We start from the raw sequence: 18,974 nt of genomic DNA, 5'->3' as shown, positions 1-18,974 counted from the left end.
GACCCAGGGACCGAGGAGCGAGCATTCACAAACACAGAGACCCGGGGACCGAGGAGAGAGCATTCACAAACACAGAGACGCGGGGACCGAGGAGCGAGCATTCACAAACACAGAGACGCGGGGACTGAGGAGAGAACATTCACAAACACAAAGGGACTGGGGAAAGGAGAGGGGGAGAGAGCGTGGAGAGAGAGAGAGAGAGAGAGAGAGAGAGAGAGAGAGAGAGAGAGAGAGAGAGAGAGAGAGAGGGGAAAAGATTAGGAAACAGAGGCATGGTGGATGAGATGGGGAGAGGGAGACGACAGACGAAGCGAACGGGACGGCTCCTCACCTCGACATTCTTCAGTTTGAGAGCGTAGTCGATGTCACTCGTCATCAGCTTGCGCCTCTTACCGTGATGCATGAACTTCAGAGCGTCCTGAGAACACAGACACACTGAGCTTCAGAGCGTCCCGAGAACACAGACACACTGAGCTTCAGAGCGTCCCGAGAACACAGACACACTGAGCTTCAGAGCGTCCCGAGAACACAGACACTGAGCTTCAGAGCGTCCCGAGAACACAGACACTGAGCTTCAGAGCGTCCCGAGAACACAGACACACTGAGCTTCAGAGCGTCCCGAGAACACAGACACACTGAGCTTCAGAGCGTCCCGAGAACACAGACACACTGAGCTTCAGAGCGTCCTGAGAACACAGACACACTGAGCTTCAGAGCGTCCCGAGAACACACACACACACTGAGCTTCAGAGCGTCCCGAGAACACAGACACACTGAGCTTCAGAGCGTCCCGAGAACACAGACACACTGAGCTTCAGAGCGTCCCGAGAACACAGACACACTGAGCTTCAGAGCGTCCCGAGAACACAGACACACTGAGCTTCAGAGCGTCCCGAGAACACAGACACACTGAGCTTCAGAGCGTCCCGAGAACACAGACACACTGAGCTTCAGAGCGTCCTGAGAACACACACACACACACAGACGCACATCATGGCCTGGGCTGATTTAGGTCATGCTCTGATATTGTGCTGCACACAGTGTGTCTAATCACATCGACAGACAGACAGACAGTTCAGATAGACAGAGACAGTCTCATCGTACAGACAGACAGACAGCGTGCTCAGACGCTGGCACTGACCTGTGCGATCTCTTTGATCCGGTAGCTGACCTCCTCACTCAGCACCTGGCACGTCTCCTCCTGCATCTGAGAGACCCCGATGGACTCTGCGATCCCCTTCATCGACTCCGTGGGGAGCAGCGTGTTACTGAGCTTCGAGCGCCTCTCCTCAGCCATGATCCCCCTGAGAGAGAGAGAGTCAGAGAGAGAGCGAGAGAGAGAGTGTTACTGAGACCCCGATGGACTCTGCGATCCCCTTCATCGACTCCGTGGGGAGCGCCTCCCCTCAGCCATGATCCCCCTGAGAGAGAGAGAGTCAGAGAGAGAGCGAGAGAGAGAGTGTTACTGAGACCCCGATGGACTCTGCGATCCCCTTCATCGACTCCGTGGGGAGCGCCTCCCCTCAGCCATGATCCCCCTGAGAGAGAGAGAGTCAGAGAGAGAGAGAGAGAGTGTTACTGAGACCCCGATGGACTCTGCGATCCCCTTCATCGACTCCTCCGTGGGGAGCGCCTCCCATCAGCCATGATCCCCCTGGGAGAGGGTTAGTGGGATACTGAGCTTCCACCTGTTCAGGACAGTGGGGTGGCCAGGGAGGTGGTTTTAGGGTGTTGAACCCGAAATGAATTATTCAACTACGTGAGACAATAAAAAATATCTGCCACGTGGAAACATCTCGATCCATCACCAGCATCCGACCCCCCCCACCCCGAAACGCAATCCAGGCGAGTCACCACTATCTTAATAATAATAATAATAATAATAATAATAATAATAATAACACATTTCTGCTTCTGTTTTAATAAAGTGGGTTACAGTATTACACGTGTGGTTAATAATTGTAACAGTGGCGACTGTGCGCCGCTGTAATTGCACTGGCTCGTCTGTGAGCCGAGCCGCATTCCTACAAGCTCTCATTTTCTCAAACAGACCCAATAACGTTTCGGATTAATACCAGAAACGCGAATCTCACGCCGATCGGAGAGAAGTCCTTTAGTTGTTTTCAAGAATAATTGCAGGAGAATCTGTATTATTATTATTTTTACGCGCATACATATCTTTTGATGTAGGAAAAGTTTAAACTTACCTTTTAGTTTAAACGGTTAATAAATATCCACAGGGAAGGCTATCGCGGGAAACGCGCCGTGTTTGAAGCTTCAGGGCTTTTGTTTAATTTCTCATTACTCTTGTTTGAGATCCGGTCAGACTTTATGAAAATCCGCCATTTTGCTCGTGTCTGTGAAACAGTGCCAGGAACTGACAGGGTGAAGGCAAATAATAAAAACATTCACATTTCAGTTAGCACAACATATAATCACGAAGAGATACACCAAATATAAAATATAATTAATTAACTACATTGTGAGTTAATTATAAGAAACAAAACTTACACCACGTGCTAGCAATTTCGCCAAACATATACTGTATATATATATTATATTAGCTTCCAGGACCTGTTTCTGTGTTTCGGAAATCACTTCGTCAGTTCTGGAACGGCGCGCATGCCCAATGCCCTTACCGTAACTCCACTCCCGTAGAGCGCATGCCCAATGCCCTTACCGTAACTCCACTCCCGTAGAGCGCATGCCCAGTGCCCTTACGGTAACTCCACTCCCGTAGAGCGCATGCCCAATGCCCTTACCGTAACTCCACTCCCGTAGAGCGCATGCCCAGTGCCCTTACAGTAACTCCACTCCCGTAGAGCGCATGCCCAGTGCCCTTACGGTAACTCCACTCCCGTAGGGCGCATGCCCAGTGCCCTTACGTTAACTCCACTCCCGTAGAGCGCATGCCCAGTGCCCTTACGGTAACTCCACTCCCGTAGAGCGCATGCCCAGTGCCCTTACGGTAACTCCACTCCCGTAGGGCGCATGCCCAGTGCCCTTACAGTAACTCCACTCCCGTAGAGCGCATGCCCAGTGCCCTTACGGTAACTCCACTCCCGTAGAGCGCATGCCCAATGCCCTTACGGTAACTCCACTCCCGTAGGGCGCATGCCCAGTGCCCTTACGATAACTCCACTCCCGTAGGGCGTATGCCCAATGCCCTTACGATAACTCCACTCCCGTAGAGCGCATGCCCAGTGCCCTTACGATAACTCCACTCCCGTAGAGCGCATGCCCAGTGCCCTTACGGTAACTCCACTCCCGTAGAGCGCATGCTCAATTCCAGTACTTGCTCCCTCTGTTCTGCAGTTGCTTATGTGGCTGAAAGTCTGTAGCTGCCGAGCACCTTGAGCAATATTGATGTGGAGACGCCGTTATGAGGGACCTTGTTCTCCTCCTCGCCCTTCTCTGTCTTTCCTGCTCCGTTCTGCTGGCCGAAGTAGACGAGAGGCTTCCCAACAAATGTGAAGGTGAGCCGGGGAGATTGATTACCCGGCGGGGGGGTGTGGAGGAGAGGGAGAGATTGCGATTGTATAGAACACAACAATATAATCACTGTATCCGCAGCTGCTTCAGCGGCACAGGAGGGCTCGCAGTAGCATCGCGCTGGTTTAATGCGGTACCGTCACAATATAAACCTGTGCACTAGTCAAAGTGCATGGCGAATAAAAGAGTTATACAAGTCGCAGGGACGCGACAACGGAGCAGCTAGAATCTCATCTTGACGAGAGAAGCAGGGACTTAGAACAGCGGGTGAAGGAACAGATTAGACATGAATAGATATGGAGCCTGCTATCTCTCAGTGTAAGTGTGTTCATTTGCAGTATCTCTCTCTCTCTCTCTCTCTCTCTCAGTGTGTAAGTACCTCACTGTTGAGCTGCAGTCGGCTCTTGAGAAATCGAGCCAGTCGAAGGAGGTCCTGGAGCTGGGGCAGGTGCTCGACTCGGGTGTGAGGAAACGCAAGATAAAATACAGCACCTCGTGAGTACTGGACTGGGAGGAGGGAGGGGCGCAGGGCCTCCTGTGCAGGGATGGGAGGGAGGGGCACAGGGCCTCCTGTTCAGGGGTGGGTGGGAGGGAGGGGCACAGGGTCCCCAGTGCAGTGCAGGGCTGGCTGGCTGGCTGGCTGGCTGGCTGGCTGGGAGGGAGGGAGGGGTGCAGGGTCCCCAGTGCAGGACTGGGAGGCTTGTATTGATTCGCTCCAGCTGAGATTCTGACTCTTGCCCCAGAGAGACGCGGCTGGCAGAGGCCCTCGACAACATCTGTGAGGGAATCCTGGAGTACAGCGTGCATGCAGAGAGGCCAGGCAGCCTGAGATACGCCAAGGTGAGGAGGAGTGGGGAGGGGACTGTGCAGAGAGGAGGTGGAGAGGGGACTGTGCAGAGAGGAGGTGGAGAGGGGACTGTGCAGAGAGGAGGTGGAGAGGGGACTGTGCAGAGAGGAGGTGGAGAGGGGACTGTGCAGAGAGGAGGTAGAGGGGGGACTGTGCAGAGAGGAGGTGGAGAGGGGACTGTGCAGAGAGGAGGTGGAGGGGGGACTGTGCAGAGAGGAGGTGGGGAGGGGAGTGTGCAGAGAGGAGGTGGGGAGGGGACTGTGCAGAGAGGAGGTGGGGAGGGGACTGTGCAGAGAGGAGGTGGGGAGGGGACTGTGCAGAGAGGAGGTGGGGAGGGGACTGTGCAGAGAGAGTTGAATTGAATTGTGGTTTGTCACACTTGAGAATTATTGTATTTCTTGTTCTTATTGTATGACTTATATTGTAACACTTGAATGTATTTGTATTTGCTTGCGATTGTAAGTCGCCCTGGATAAGGGCGTCTGCTAAGAAATAAATAATAATAATAATAAGAGAGGAGGTGGGGAGGGGAGTGTGCAGAGAGGAGGTGGGGAGGGGAGTGTGCAGAGAGAGGAGGTGGGGAGGGGACTGCAGTGCAAGCAGTTCCTTTGTGCAATCTCTCTCTCTCTCTCTCTCTCTCTCTCTCTCTCTCTCAATGTATCTGTTGTCTCTCAGGGCAGCAGTGAGACCATGGCCACTCTGAAGAACCTGGTGCACAAGGGAGTGAAGGTGGAGCTGGGGATCCCCTACGAGCTGTGGGACGAGCCATCTGTGGAAGTGTCTGACATGAAGAAGCAGGTACCAACTGGGATTAGGCGGGGGGAGTCAGAAAGCCAGGACACAAAGGGAGGGTACCGACGGGGTGGGGGAGAATTGTCACAGACATGAAGAAGCAGGTATTCCCTGGGGGGGTGAGAGATGCTGTTCTATGGTATTGCTCTGGTCTCGGTGTGTTTCTCTGTGTGTCAGTGTTTCTGTGTTTCAGTGTGTTGCTCTCTCTGTGTTTCAGTGTTTCTGTGTTTCAGTGTGTTGCTCTCTCTGTGTTTCAGTGTGAGACGATGCTGGAGCAGTATGAGGAGGTTGTGGAGGGCTGGTATCTTCATCACCAGGACCAGCGGCTTGAGTCCTTTCTGTGTGAGAAACACGTCCTGCAGGGCACCGAGCTGGGTGAGGCTGCAGTAACTCTCCCTCTCTCCCTCTCCCTCCCTCTCTCATATCAGCATGTCTGCATCCACACAGCACTGCTTTGCTCTCTTTTCATTCAACACCGACACCTCATCCTCTTTTATCCTTTTCCTTGCAGAGTGTCTGAGGGAGGAGTGGAAGGGCGACACGGGGAAGAAGAGAGCGAGTGAAGGACGGAGCGAGAAGAAAAGGAGGAAAGAAACAGAGGAGGAGGAGGAGGAGAGGAGGGAAGAGCAGTCAGGAGGGGGGGCTGCAGGGCACGATGCAGGGGAGCTGTGAGAGGAGTGGAGAGAAGGGGAGGGGGGATGATTCAAGGGAATCCCTGTAGAAGAGGAGGCCGTTCAGCCCAGCAGAGCTCGTCCGGTCCCGATCGCAGCAGATCGATCTCAGAACTCTGTCAAGTCGGGTCTTAAAGGATCCCAGTGATTCTGCCTCCACAGCATGACCAGGTCCCCCTTGGTCTAGGTCACCCCTCCCCACGTCTGGAAGGCCTCTGTGTCAAGGGGGCAGAGAATGGGTTTTGAGTATCGCCTGGCTGGGTACCTCTCTACCTGTCTTTATAGTTTTAATATTACTCTTTTGTACCCTGTTTTGTATTATTGTACCAGCAATGGCTTCTGTTACCTGTATTACAAACCTCAACCAGCAGTGTGTTCTCTGTGTTGTGATGGGAACCGGTCACAGTGTTTTGTATCATACATATACATACATATATATATATATTTTTTAAACAGTTATATAAATGGTTCAAATAAAAATGTGTGTACTTATTATTGTCCCGCGGTTTAATATGTGTGTCGTCAAGAAATTGCAAGTTCAGTTTCCCTTCACAGAACGTTCAATTTGCAAAGATTGGTGTGGAATAAATAATCACATCGAGCGATACTACAGTCAGCCGCTAGAGGGCGCTAAAGGTTGTGTTATAAAGGTAAGCATCCTGTTGTCCTCGATGAATTTGACCCCCTTTGTGTAAATTATGTGGAAGTTTAAGTCTTTTGTAATAAGCGTAGTTTTGTAATACAAAGTCCACAGTGTTTTCTACATGCATAAAGTCCCCGCTTTAAAACGAGACAGTAACTACGACACTATAGTCCTGTTTCGAGATTCGCGTATTCATTCCTTAAACTCAAACTCTGGTGACGAGGAAGAATGTCCCTGAGCGCCGTTCCGTCCAGCAGGGTGAGTGAATCAATTACCGGTTCATGGATTCAATAATCATAAACGATACGAATATTGTGCAGGTTTGTAACCCGTTTAAAGACTGCAGCTCCATTAATATAGGTTTTTCGTCTCAATACCGTCTCTGCGGTAAAGCGCTGATCCGCCAGGGCTGCGGCTGCGCAGTTTCTATCGGGTCGGCGGGTAGTTGTTCTGTGTGTGTTTTGGTGTAATTTGTACGAATATATTTCTTCATGTTCTCGCTGTTGCGTTAATACTGGGCTTGGGGATGACGTTTCGACATGTGGAAATCTGCGATAGTCTCTTATCTTCTGTAACTATTTTTAGAGATATGCAGATCAGATAACGTAACAATAAAATCTAAAAAAAGATGCAAGTCACATTTTCCATCTACTTGGAAAACCCGCTTATCAAATTCGATTAAACTCGGTTAACACGAAGCTACTGGGAGTGTCAGAGAGGAGGAAATATGGAGCTGTGCCTGGCTGTCTGTCTGTCTGCCTGTGTGTGTGTGTGTGTGTGTCGGGGAATAGAAAGCTATATTGCTGGGCAGGCTTGTTATTGAATTCTCCTCTCCTGGTTGGTTTCAGATCCCTGCGATGAGCGCCCCGCTCTCGGTCCGCACGGAGCCCCTGGGGCGCAGTGTGATCCGGGGGGACCCCTACACTGTGTGGGTGCTGAAGGAGGGATACTGCGTCAGCGAGGCAGACGGGAGCTGCCGGGCCGACGGCTCCATCACCCTGCTCACTGGGCCCCTGGTCGTCCTGGTGGACACGGGGGGCCCCTGGGACCGGCAGCTGCTGCTGGACCGGCTGGCGGAGAGGGGGGTGCAGCCGGGGGACGTGAGCCACGTGATCTGCACCCACGGCCACTCTGACCACGTGGGCAACCTGAACCTGTTCCCAGGGGCCACGCTGGCCGTGGCCTGCGACGTGAGCCAGGGAGACCGCTACCTGAGCCACGGGCTGGGGGAGGGCCGGCCGCTGGCCCTGGACCCCCACGTGGAGGTGCTGCCCACGCCGGGCCACGCCGGCAGGGACACCAGCGTGCTGGTGAGGGGCTGCGAGGGAGGGCTCGTGCTGGTGGCGGGGGATCTGTTCGAGAGTGAGGGAGACGAGGAATCCTGGAGGGGGCTGAGCCAGGACCCTGCCATGCAGGAGAGGAGCAGACAGGGTGCGCTGGAGATCGCAGACATCATCATTCCAGGACACGGGCCCCCCTTCAGGGTCTACAGAGACACGGCAGCACCCCCCAAATAATGAGGGGGGTTACCTGAGTAATGTACGGAGACAGTGAGACCCGGACTGGCTCGCACTGCTCTGTAATGGGAAAGTCGTCTTCATGTTATTATGTTTCTCTCAGAATCCCGTGTCGTCACTGCTGAAGGACATGTTGTTGCTGTAGAGTTTGATAAGGTTTACTGCTTCGCAGAGAGATCGTGTAAAGTGCATTAATACCTTGACGTGATTAAATGTCGAAACTTTTATTTACCTGAACTTTGCTTCTTTCAGTGATTAACTGAAGTGCCTGCGTTGAGGTGCTGCCATGAGGAGCACTTTCTAACCCTCGCACACACTGTAGTGTAACCCTGACCCTAACACACTGTAGTGTAACCCTAACCCTAACACACTGTAGTGTAACGCTAACCCTAACACACTGTAGTGTAACGCTAACCCTAACACACTGTAGTGTAACACTAACCCTAACCCTAACCCTAACTCTCACACACACTGGTGTGAAGTTGCTTTATGAACCGCACAGTCTGAAGCTGGCATGACTTTCCAGTGGAGCTCTTTGCTGGAGCTCAGCCCCGTGTACACAGGGGGTGCGTCATCACTTTATTATGATATTGATAAGATATTGGGAACTGCATGGGGTCAATATCCTCGCATCTCCTTGGAAACGGACCGATGGCGTGACCGCATCGCTGGGGGCGGAGCTGGACACAGCATATATAAATCAGACCCTGCGTGCAGACGCGTGGTGTGTCTGTCTGAGAGAGAGAGAGAGAGAGAGCGCTGCGCTGAGCTTGAACCCCAGAGACTGTCTCTCCGAAGCGGACTGTGCACCATGTGTACTGGAAAGTGTGCCAAGTGTATCGGGGTCACCCTGTACCCCTTAGCAGCGATCAGTATCCTCTGCAACATCCTGCTCTTCTTCCCAGACTGGAGCACCAGATACATGAAGGAGGAGAGGGTCACTGCGGAGGTGCAGTACATGGGCGGGCTGATCGGTGGAGGTGTTATGGTGAGCGCTGAGATTAGAGCTGCACACGGGGGTTGGCTGGGAGTGGATGGTGGCTCCATGTGTAACGGCTGGGCTGGCAAAGTAACAAATGTCCCGGAGAGCTCTCCCTCTTTCCTCGCTCGTTCTCTCATTCTCTTGTTCTCTCTCTCCAGGTTCTGATCCCAGCGATTCACATCCACGCTACCGGGAGAGCTGGCTGCTGCGCCAACCGCTGTGGGGTGAGCAGGGAGGGGGGGAGGGTACTCTCACAGTGTCAGCCTGGCTCCTGGCCCCTGGCCCCTGCTCCCTGCTCCTTCCTTCACTCTCTGCTCTCTGTTTGTGTTGCAGATGTTCCTCTCCATCGCCTTCGCTGCAGCGGGGGTCGCTGGTGCCCTCTACAGCTTCACCGTGGCGATACTGGGCTTGGTGAACGGACCCACCTGCCTCTTCTCGTTCGCGGGGGAGTCCGTGTGGGGAACCCCCTTCAGCGTGCAGTATTATGGGTAAGGCCCCTCCCTCCCTTCCCAGTAATTCCCTTTTCCGAGATAACGGGAGACATTCCTGTGTGGGACCGCTGTGTCAGTAACTGAGCGCTCAGGTGTATTGATGTCTCCATGCTTGTTATGTAGCAGTGACTTCGTTATTGAGCAGGGCTGTGTGGGGTCTCAGTGTTTCTGACCCCTCAGGTATATTCATGTCTCTCTCAGAGTTTTTCTGCATCACAGCTGCCAGTTTGTAAGGCTGAGGAACACAGAGCCACTTTTCCAGGAACAGCGGTTTGAAACCTGGTTCCAGGAGACCGCCGGGAGACCTAGTTTGAGGTTTGCTTTATCAAACCCGCCCCAAGTCTCCCTGCCTGGTGTGCCGCGCAGTCTCCTGAACCCAGTCTGCTGAACCCAAGTTCCAAGCCACACAGTGCTGCTTTCCCGCCTCCTCCTTCTGCAGCATCCGAGAAATGAACGAGTTTGTCCACAAGGGGGCGCCAATATACAAGAACGTGCAGCTGGTGCATTCTACCCAGGAACTCTGAACTAGTGTTGAAAATAATAATAATAATAATAATAATAATAATAATAATAATAATAATAATAATAATGCATCTGGACATGTTTTAATTGAAATGGCTGAATGAATTCAGTTCAGCTGATCTTAGTAACTGGATGTTTTGCAGCTGAGATGGGTTTCTGTATTTCTGAATGTGCTCATGCACGGCTACCTACTATTTCAGCTCTAGAGATTTCAATAGGCATCGCAGCACAGCGCAGTCGGGGTCCGCCGGGGTCAGCCTCGACACTTTATTTCAGTTTACAGACTGGAAATGGGTTGCTCAAGCGTCCCTTCCGCAAATCTCCGCGATGCTCTGATAGCACAAGCCGATTGGCCTGCAAGGGTGACAGCTCCCGCCTCTTTCCTCTGGATTGGCTGTTAAAAATAATGACGACACATGATTGGGTATAAAAGGCGTCAGTCCCAGTAGAACGCCCCTTCTCTTTGAGTGCAGATTTGGATTGGTCTACTGGCTCAGAGGGTGGGAGAGGACGGGAGACTGCGATTGGAGGTGCTAGCTGCCAGTTATTTGGTTTCCAAGGCAGCGTCCGTGTTGTCAATCAAAGGAAGTGGGCGGGTCCGGAGGGGTTCCTGTCAAACGAGAGCGAACTCCCTTCCGCCTCAGTGCTGCGGAAACGAGAGAAAAAGAGAGAGAGAGAGAGAGAGAGAGAGAGGGAGGAGAGGAAAAACAACGAAGACGCAACACGAGCGGGGATTCCACTTCTTATTAATACTGAAATCAATCAGCCATCAGCAGCAGCAATATTATAGACAAACCAGCACTGGAAATGGTGGACAAAGCAGGCACGAGGTAAGAGAAAGCGAAGAGTCTTAATATTATAAACGAGACGTGAAAATAATAAACACTCCGGGTTTAAAACCCTGATGTGTGAGAGGAGAGGAGAGGAGAGGAGAGGAGGAGGGAGGGGAGAGGAGAGGAGAGGAGAGGAGAGGAGAGGAGAGGAGAGGAGAGGAGAGGAGAGGAGGAGGGAGGGGAGAGGAGAGAGGGAGAGAGGAGAGGAGAGGAGAGAGGGAGAGAGGAGAGGAGAGGAGAGGAGAGGAGGAGGGGAGAGGAGAGAGGGAGAGGAGGAGAGGAGAGGAGAGGAGAGAGGAGAGGAGAGAGGAGAGGAGAGGAGAGGAGAGAGGGAGAGAGGAGAGGAGAGGAGAGGGGAGGAGAGGAGGGGAGGAGAGGAGGGGAGAGGAGAGGAGAGAGGGAGAGAGGAGAGAGGAGGGGAGAGGAGAGGAGAGGAGAGAGAGGGAGAGGAGAGGAGAGGAGAGGAGAGAGGGAGAGAGGGGAGAGGAGGGGAGAGGAGGGGAGAGGAGGAGAGAGGAGAGAGGAGAGAGGAGGGGAGAGGAGGGGAGAGGAGAGGAGAGGAGAGAGGAGAGGAGAGGAGAGGAGAGGAGAGGAGAGGAGAGGAGAGAGGGAGAGAGGAGAGAGGAGGGGAGAGGAGGGGAGAGGAGAGGAGAGGAGAGAGGGAGGGAGGAGAGGAGAGGAGAGGAGAGAGGGAGGGGAACACTCTGCTCCGCGGGCACGACTCCCTGCACAGTAGATTTGTGTAGATCTGTTTATACACGTTAACCAGGAAGGTCGAGTACACTCGGGTTAATAATCCTTCATTCCGCAGAACTGCCATGTTCTGATACAGTGTATTTATATATACTGCGTGGGAGCGACAGCGGGGTATATCAGTTGTGTCGTTCTGTTGTATTGCCCGGGTCTGCGTTTGAACCCGGACGCGGGGAGGGTACTGCTGCGCTGGGTTTATATTCTGATGGTATAAGTTGTGATTATTATTATTATTATTATTATTATTATTATTATTATTATTATTATTATTATTATGATGACTTCTGATTGAACTCCTGTTTTTGACGGATAACGACGCTAAACCGAGGCGCTAGCCGAGTCGCTCGGCGTGAGGGTGTGTGTCGAGGTGTTTTGGAAAATGCAGCTTCGTATGAAATGATGTGAAAAATGATTTTTGTCACGTTGTTGCGTGGAGAGTGAGAGAGAGAGCGCGGCGATCTTGCTGCGTCTGTATTGTAATTGCAACACCTGTCACAATGTAACAGCGATTTCTCTGATGCAAATTATAATCATAGTGACTGATCGTGTGTCATACGCGCGGTTGAATCGTGCCTGTGGGCAATGGATTATCAACAGATTTAAAAAGCGGCTTTTCAATTTGAAGAACCATTTTATATATATATTGAACCCAAGCAGGTGTCGGGGATGATCATTGGAAAGGCTCCATTTTAAACAGCACGCAGATGCGCGGAGCTGAACTCGCTCCCTTCTCGATCGCTCTGTGTGTTCGTTTATTTTCATTTTTAGGTGAATCTTTATGTGGGTGACCGAGAGGAGCGGGATTATTTAGCTGTGTAGAGTGAAATGCATTGTGCACGGGGCCGCGGCTCGGATCACCGGATTCAAGCTGTCCCTGTTTGAGAGATCGATTCCCAGTTTGGAGCTCGAGTCGGGCTCTGGTTTTAATGGGATCCAATCCCTCTTGGAAACTCAAAACAACCGTTTGCAAATGGATGTAACTCCTGTTAGACACGTGCAGACCGATCTCTTCACGCTTGTTCAAACTCCTGCAGCTACCTGGTCATTTCAATAACTTACCTGAGCCCCAGGACTGGGTGCAGCAGCAGCAGGGCTAGTGTGAGTTTGTAACCCTGCTCAAACTCCTGGCTCCTGATCATTTCAATATTAATAATAATAACAGACTTCATTGAGGGGAGCTCTGAACCCCAGGACTGGATGCAGCAGCAGCAGCAGCAGCAGCAGCAGGGCTAGTGTGAGTTTGTAACCCTGCTCAAACTCCTGGCTCCTGATCATTTCAATAAAAATAATAATAATAATAATAATAATAATAATAATAATAATAATAGACTTCATTGAGGGGAGCTCTGAACCCCAGGACAAATCACAAAGAGAGAGAGGAGAGGGCTGTGTTTAACTGTACACACACACACACACACACACACACACACACACACACACACACACACACACACACACACACATATTGCAGTGCGACCCCAGCACTAGGCAGTCTGGTATTGCAGTGTGACCATGTGTGTGTGTGTGTGTGAGTCAGTGTGTGTGAGTCAGTGTGTGTGTGTGTGTGTGCGTGCGTGTGTGTGCTGATTCCACACACACAGGATCAAGCTCATCTGCTCTCTGAAGGACCAGCCTCTCTACACCAAGGCTGCATTATTTATTCATCATTGATAATTATAAACACGGCTCCTAGTGCTAATAATAGAGCTGTTTGAAGCTGTGCTGTGACCCTCGGACACTGTGACGGGTTCTTAATGTTCAAGGGAGTGTGATCTGCAATGCCGAGCTCGTGTCACTGAAATCACGATAATAATCATAATCATAATCATAATTATTATTATTATGATTATTATGATTATTATTATTATTATTATTATTATTATTATTATTATTATTATTATTATTATTATTATTATTATCATAATAATAATAATAATCATAATCATAATCATAATATTTGCCTATTGGTGAGATTATGGCAGTTCCACCCAGTCCAGGTTTTAACCAGCTTGCTTTAGCCTCAGTGTGTGTGTAGGTAAGAAGCTCAGGTGTGTCTTATTATTACACTCGCAGTGAAACCAGGACTGGATCACCCTGCTGTGCAGCGGGAGTCTCGTGTGGATCACCCTGCTGTGCAGCGGGAGTCTCGTGTGGATCACCCTGCTGTGCAGCGGGAGTCTCGTGTGGATCACCCTGCTGTGCAGCGGGAGTCTCGTGTGGATCACCCTGCTGTGCAGCGGGAGTCTCGTGTGGATCACCCTGCTGTGCAGCGGGAGTCTCGTGTGGATCACGCTGCTGTGCAGCGGGAGTCTCGTGTGGATCACGCTGCTGTGCAGCGGGAGTCTCGTGTGGATCACGCTGCTGTGCAGCGGGAGTCTCGTGTGGATCACGCTGCTGTGCAGCGGGAGTCTCGTGTGGATCACGCTGCTGTGCAGCGGGAGTCTCGTGTGGCTCACGCTGCTGTGCAGCGGGAGTCTCGTGTGGATCACCCTGCTGTGCAGCGGGAGTCTCGTGTGGATCACGCTGCTGTGCAGCGGGAGTTTCGTGTGGCTCACGCTGCTGTGCAGCGGGAGTCTCGTGTGGATCACGCTGCTGTGCAGCGGGAGTCTCGTGTGGATCACGCTGCTGTGCAGCGGGAGTCTCGTGTGGATCACGCTGCTGTGCAGCGGGAGTCTCGTGTGGATCACGCTGCTGTGCAGCGGGAGTCTCGTGTGGATCACGCTGCTGTGCAGCGGGAGTCTCGTGTGGCTCACGCTGCTGTGCAGCGGGAGTCTCGTGTGGATCACGCTGCTGTGCAGCGGGAGTCTCGTGTGGATCACGCTGCTGTGCAGCGGGAGTCTCGTGTGGATCACGCTGCTGTGCAGCGGGAGTCTCGTGTCCCGTCTGAGCTGTGCTGGTCAGGGCTGAGAGCAGGGAGGGTGTGTGAAGCAATCTCTTCTGCTGAACACTTTGCAACTTCCCCTTCCTGCTTGTGTGTGTGTGTGTGTGTGTGTGTCAGCAGAAAATAAACTCGCCCCCCCCTCCCCCACCACCACTAAAAAAAAAAAACGACTTCCGTTTTTGATCAAAAAGCCTGTTTTCTGAGCCAGCAGCAGCCCTGCCCGTTTCCCTCGATGCAGTGAGAGTGAAGCCGGCCGCTGGCGTCTGTCTCCGCTCAGCTCTCTCTTTTCAGGTACTCTCTTTTTTTTTTTCCTTTTCTTCAGAGAGCTGGTTTGTGAGCGTGACGCAGCGCTTGCTTTCCTATCTGAACCCCTGCACAGTCCTGACCCAGCCCGACCCGACTCTGCTGCTCTCTGTACCCTGCACAGTCCTGACCCAGCCCGACCCGACTCTGCTTCTCTCTGTCTCCCTGCACAGTCCTGGCCTCGCTGCTCTCTGTCTCCCTGCACAGTCCTGGCCTCGCTGCTCTCTGTCTCCCTGCACAGTCCTGGCCTCGCTGCTCTCTGTCTCCCTGCACAGTCCTGGCCTCGCTGCTCTCTGTCTCCCTGCACAGTCCTGGCCTCGCTGCTCTCTGTCCCCCTGCACAGTCCTGGCCTCGCTGCTCTCTGTCCCCCTGCACAGTCCTGGCCTCGCTGCTCTCTGTCTCCCTGCACAGTCCTGGCCTCGCTGCTCTCTGTCTCCCTGCACAGTCCTGGCCTCGCTGCTCTCTGTATCCAGCAGCTTCTATTGCAGAGTGGAGTGGCTGCTTTGCATTGCAAATCATATTGAAATGAAGGGTGACGCTGAAGGCCAGTGAGCTCAGACCTCCGACAGCCCCCTGGTGTGAAATGTGCCACGGCTTCCACGGGTTTAGGGTTTTTAATAATGAAACACCACGGCTTCCACGGGTTTAGGGTTTTTAATAATGAAACACCACGGCTTCCACGGGTTTAGGGTTTTTAATAATGAAACACCACGGCTTCCACGGGTTTAGGGTTTTTAATAAAGAAACACCACGGCTTCCACGGGTTTAGGGTTTTTAATAATGAAACACCACGGCTTCCACGGGTTTAGGGTTTTTAATAATGAAACACCACGGCTTCCACGGGTTTAGGGTTTTTAATAATGAAACACCACGGCTTCCACGCGTTTAGGGTTTTTAATAATGAAACACCACGGCTTCCACGGGTTTAGGGTTTTTAATAATGAAACACCACGGCTTCCACGGGTTTAGGGTTTTTAATAATGAAACACCACGGCTTCCACGGGTTTAGGGTTTTTAATAAGGAAACAAAGTTCAATTTATTGAAGGAATCAAACACCTGGACTGGCTGACACTGCTCTGCAATGGGAGTTTTAACCCTACAAGTAAAACCCATCTAACACACAGAATGCAGACCGTGTTGTAAAGTATTGCAGTGTGAGCGTGTGTGCGTGTGTGCGTGTGTACAGTTACAAACACAGTCCTCTCCTCTCTCTCTCTCTCTCTCTCTCTCTCTGTGTGATTTGCATTCCTCCAGTGGGATTTGAATACAGTGACATCACCGATTCAGATTCTCTGTGCATGTGCAGCGTTCCTACACATCTCGTTACCCAGCATGCTACTGTGCAGTGATGTCATCACGCGCCCAGGACACTACTTCACAAACTCGGGATCCTCTCTCTCACTCTCACTACCTCTCTCATTCCCACTCCCTCCCTCTCTCACTCTCTCTCCGCTTCAGTTGCTAAGAATGAAGACACACACTAACACGTACGCACACACGCGCACACACACGCACACACACGCACACACACAATCTTGCTCCAGTAGATCGACAGGCAGCTCTCTCTGAAGTTTCACACAAAAGCAGGACAAACACAGAGCAGAGAGCAAGGAAGTGACCGGGGTCTGAACTAGGAGGAAACATGAGTGTGTGTGTGTGTGTCACTGTGTGTGTGTGTGTCTCACTGTGTGTGTGTCTCACTGTGTGTGTGTGTGTGTGTGTGTGTGTCTCTGGGAGTCAATTGAAAATTCTAAACACAATAAACAAATGTGTGTGTATAGAGGGAGGGGGGATGGGGAGGAGGGGGGGGGGGGGCGTGTTCCGGTTCAGTTATTCTTGTTCCTCTGCTAACAGCACAGATTCCAGCAGGGTCACTGTAGACATTTATCTTTCATTTCCTGGCAAGAGCTGAGAAAACGAGAGGGAGAGCAGAGGGCAGGACTGTCTCTCTCTCTCTCTCTCTCTCCGTCGCCGTCTCTCTCTCTCTCCGTCGCTGTGTCTCTCGCTCGCTCGCGCTCTCTCTCTCTCTCTCTCTCTCTCTCTCCCTCGCTCTCTCTCTCCCTCTCTCTCTCCCTCGCTCTCTCTCTCCCTCTCTCTCTCCCTCGCTCGCTCTCTCTCTCTCACAGGAAAGATAACCACACTCTATAAACTGCCCTCTAAATGCATGGTGTTTGTGGTAGAGCTGTAAACACATGCTCCATGGTTCTGTGTGTCTCGTCACTTGTCTTGTAGAGCAGTAGAGGTGACTGCCTGCAGGGCTGTGTGTGTCGCTGACTGGAGACGCCCAGGTCAGTGAGCTGAGGGGCGGGGTTAACCCTTCAGCTGCCAACGGGGGGGGGGGGAGTCTCTGTTGATGATGTCACCGGGTGGTGATGTCACTGGGTTCTCAGGTCAGCAGCTGGACTCACTGTGTCTCTCCTCTTCTTTACAGAGTCTTCAAGAAGTCCAGCCCCAACTGCAAGGTGAGAGTGTGAGTGAGCATTGGAGGGAGGAGAGTGTGAGAGTGTGAGTGAGCACTGGAGGGAAGAGAGTGTGAGAGTGTGAGTGAGCATTGGAGGGAGGAGAGTGTGAGAGCGAGCGAGCCTGATTGCACTGCGCTCTACTGGGACCCCCTGCCCCTCCCTCTCCCTCTCTCCCTCCCTCTCTCCTTGTTTTCTCAGTATGCAGAAGGTCTTGTGATTATTCATTACCTGCACTGGACTGTAATCCTGCAACACTGTCACACTCTCTCTCTCCTGCTGTGCACTGGTGTGTACTGGTGTGTACTGGTGTGCACTGGTGTGCACTGGTGTGTACTGGTCCCAGTGCAGTGTTTATGGAGCCGCTCTGTGTCGGGGATGTGCTTCTGGATCTCGTCCCATCGAGAAGCAGAGTGTTCAGGAAGAGCCAGGAGAGGTTGGGGGTGAGAGAGAGAGAGAGAGAAACTGAGAGACAGAGAGAGATCAATGTGATAGAGAAACTCAGAGAGAGAGAGAACTGAGACAGAGAGATATCTATGTGATAGAGACACTCAGAGAGAGAGCGAGTTTGCTTCATTCTCTTGTAGTTTGCTTCGTTCTCCTGTAGTTTGCTTCGTTCTCTTGTAGTTTGCTTCGTTCTCTTGTAGTTTGCTTCGTTCTCTTGTAGTTTGCTTCGTTCTCCTGTAGTTTGCTTCGTTCTCCTGTAGTTTGCTTCGTTCTCCTGTAGTTTGCTTCGTTCTCCTGTAGTTTGCTTCGTTCTCTTGTAGTTTGCTTCGTTCTCTTGTAGTTTGCTTCGTTCTCCTGTAGTTTGCTTCGTTCTCCTGTAGTTTGCTTCGTTCTCCTGTAGTTTGCTTCGTTCTCTTGTAGTTTGCTTCGTTCTCTTGTAGTTTGCTTCGTTCTCCTGTAGTTTGCTTCGTTCTCCTGTAGTTTGCTTCGTTCTCCTGTAGTTTGCTTCGTTCTCTTGTAGTTTGCTTCGTTCTCTTGTAGTTTGCTTCGTTCTCTTGTAGTTTGCTTCGTTCTCCTGTAGTTTGCTTCGTTCTCTTGTAGTTTGCTTCGTTCTCTTGTAGTTTGCTTCGTTCTCCTGTAGTTTGCTTCGTTCTCCTGTAGTTTGCTTTGCTTTGTTCTCCTGTAGTTTTTCCAGCAGTTCCCACTGTGTTTGTTTGGGGATTACTCTGGTCTGCAGGTTGGGATTAGATGGATTATTCCAACAGAGCGGAACTGGCCGGCTGCTTAACCAGCTAATCGGGACTGAGGAATGTGAGGAGGCTAATCCTGATAAACAAGGAGATTAGCACGCACACACACACACACACACACACACACACACAAACACGCATGCATACACACAGACACACACACTTACTCTCACTCTGTCTGTGTTCCAGCTGACCGTCTACCTGGGAAAGAGAGACTTCGTGGATCATCTGGACCACGTGGACCCAGTCGGTGAGTCAACTGAACCAGCACCTTCTCTCTCTCTCTCTCGCTCTCTCTCTCGCTCTCTCTCGCTCTCTCTCTCTCTCTCTCTCTCTCTCTCTCCTCTGTTCCTGCAGGAAATGTAAACAGTCCCAGTGAGGCCTTCCAGTGCCGTTACCACGGCGACGAGTGCGTTGTGTAAACCCTTCCCTCTGGAAGCGCCTCAGCTGCGCTCATAATGACCTTTGTGCCCCGCCCACTGCCTCACCCCCAGGAGGACAATTAGCTGCTGTTTTACAAAACAAAAATGAACTAAAAAAAATGTTGTTGTTGTTATTTATTATTATTTATTTTTTTATTTTTTTAAGCAT

The 18,974-nt window shown here is 51.6% G+C and overlaps 5 protein-coding genes across 12 annotated transcripts in view; 4 read left to right on the top strand and 1 right to left on the bottom strand.

Annotated features, from left to right (window-relative positions):
* LOC117419320 (transcription initiation factor TFIID subunit 6) overlaps window positions 1-2,669 on the bottom strand; it is a 34,075-nt gene extending 31,406 nt beyond the window's left edge. Inside the window, exons 1-4 of one of the 3 annotated variants that reach the window (XM_059020122.1) lie at window positions 2,512-2,669; window positions 2,208-2,377; window positions 1,142-1,304; window positions 332-418 (exon numbers count right to left, since the gene is read on the bottom strand). In XM_059020122.1, the coding sequence (XP_058876105.1) occupies window positions 332-418; window positions 1,142-1,297 (243 nt within the window). In that variant the 5' untranslated portion in view covers window positions 1,298-1,304; window positions 2,208-2,377; window positions 2,512-2,669. Of the gene's footprint in view, window positions 1-331; window positions 419-1,141; window positions 1,375-2,207; window positions 2,378-2,511 lie in introns of those variants that run through there. The other 2 variants (XM_059020124.1, XM_059020123.1) reach the window with 2 other exon arrangements.
* Window positions 2,670-3,245: 576 nt separating this feature from the next.
* Window positions 3,246-6,295, top strand: LOC117969367 (protein canopy 4-like). Its single transcript, XM_034917329.2, has 6 exons — window positions 3,246-3,476; window positions 3,861-3,987; window positions 4,236-4,332; window positions 5,015-5,137; window positions 5,389-5,506; window positions 5,643-6,295. Exons 1-6 carry the CDS (start codon window positions 3,383-3,385, stop codon window positions 5,801-5,803), a joined length of 720 nt encoding a protein of 239 aa, XP_034773220.2. The 5' UTR covers window positions 3,246-3,382; the 3' UTR covers window positions 5,804-6,295.
* Window positions 6,267-8,199, top strand: LOC117962533 (metallo-beta-lactamase domain-containing protein 1-like). 5 transcript variants are annotated; one of them, XM_059020125.1, is made up of 2 exons: window positions 6,267-6,452; window positions 7,294-8,199. In XM_059020125.1, the coding sequence occupies exons 1-2, from the start codon at window positions 6,267-6,269 to the stop codon at window positions 7,960-7,962; spliced, it is 855 nt and encodes a 284-aa protein (XP_058876108.1). In that variant the 3' UTR covers window positions 7,963-8,199. The 5 variants fall into 5 exon arrangements, with proteins under 5 accessions (XP_058876108.1, XP_058876110.1, XP_058876109.1 ...); XM_059020127.1 differs by lacking the exon at window positions 6,267-6,452 and adding an exon at window positions 6,459-6,703; XM_059020126.1 differs by lacking the exon at window positions 6,267-6,452 and adding an exon at window positions 6,712-6,765.
* Window positions 8,200-8,337: 138 nt separating this feature from the next.
* Window positions 8,338-9,467, top strand: LOC131729861 (transmembrane 4 L6 family member 5-like). The gene is made up of 3 exons (XM_059020130.1): window positions 8,338-8,950; window positions 9,103-9,168; window positions 9,278-9,467. The coding sequence occupies exons 1-3, from the start codon at window positions 8,477-8,479 to the stop codon at window positions 9,434-9,436; spliced, it is 699 nt and encodes a 232-aa protein (XP_058876113.1). The 5' UTR covers window positions 8,338-8,476; the 3' UTR covers window positions 9,437-9,467.
* Window positions 9,468-10,616: 1,149 nt separating this feature from the next.
* The window catches only part of LOC117962496 (arrestin red cell), a 14,604-nt gene continuing 6,246 nt past the window's right edge, over window positions 10,617-18,974 (top strand). The window contains exons 1-3 of one of the 2 annotated variants that reach the window (XM_059020120.1): window positions 10,617-10,787; window positions 17,160-17,190; window positions 18,573-18,633. In XM_059020120.1, the coding sequence (XP_058876103.1) occupies window positions 10,765-10,787; window positions 17,160-17,190; window positions 18,573-18,633 (115 nt within the window). In that variant the 5' untranslated portion in view covers window positions 10,617-10,764. Of the gene's footprint in view, window positions 10,788-17,159; window positions 17,191-17,491; window positions 17,631-18,572; window positions 18,634-18,974 lie in introns of those variants that run through there. The other variant, XM_059020119.1, reaches the window with a different exon arrangement.

Source organism: Acipenser ruthenus, unplaced genomic scaffold (assembly GCF_902713425.1).
Source record: "Acipenser ruthenus unplaced genomic scaffold, fAciRut3.2 maternal haplotype, whole genome shotgun sequence".
Lineage (NCBI taxonomy): Eukaryota > Metazoa > Chordata > Actinopteri > Acipenseriformes > Acipenseridae > Acipenser > Acipenser ruthenus.
This window is presented reverse-complemented; position numbering and strand designations above follow the sequence as displayed.

What these genes read in the sequence shown, in the direction of transcription:
- LOC131729861 (XM_059020130.1), top strand. Translation starts at nt 8,477, where the DNA reads ATGACTTTCCAGTGGAGCTCTTTGCTGGAGCTCAGCCCCGTGTACACA. An exon ending in TGATCGGTGGAGGTGTTATG is followed by an intron (nt 8,951 to 9,102) that starts GTGAGCGCTGAG and finishes CTCTCTCTCCAG; the next exon opens with GTTCTGATCCCAGCGATTCA. An exon ending in GCTGCGCCAACCGCTGTGGG is followed by an intron (nt 9,169 to 9,277) that starts GTGAGCAGGGAG and finishes TTTGTGTTGCAG; the next exon opens with ATGTTCCTCTCCATCGCCTT.
- LOC117962533 (XM_059020125.1), top strand. Translation starts at nt 6,267, where the DNA reads ATGGTTCAAATAAAAATGTGTGTACTTATTATTGTCCCGCGGTTTAAT. An exon ending in CTAAAGGTTGTGTTATAAAG is followed by an intron (nt 6,453 to 7,293) that starts GTAAGCATCCTG and finishes GGTTGGTTTCAG; the next exon opens with ATCCCTGCGATGAGCGCCCC.
- LOC117969367 (XM_034917329.2), top strand. Translation starts at nt 3,383, where the DNA reads ATGAGGGACCTTGTTCTCCTCCTCGCCCTTCTCTGTCTTTCCTGCTCC. An exon ending in GCTTCCCAACAAATGTGAAG is followed by an intron (nt 3,477 to 3,860) that starts GTGAGCCGGGGA and finishes TCTCTCTCTCAG; the next exon opens with TGTGTAAGTACCTCACTGTT. An exon ending in CCTGCAGGGCACCGAGCTGG is followed by an intron (nt 5,507 to 5,642) that starts GTGAGGCTGCAG and finishes TTTTCCTTGCAG; the next exon opens with AGTGTCTGAGGGAGGAGTGG.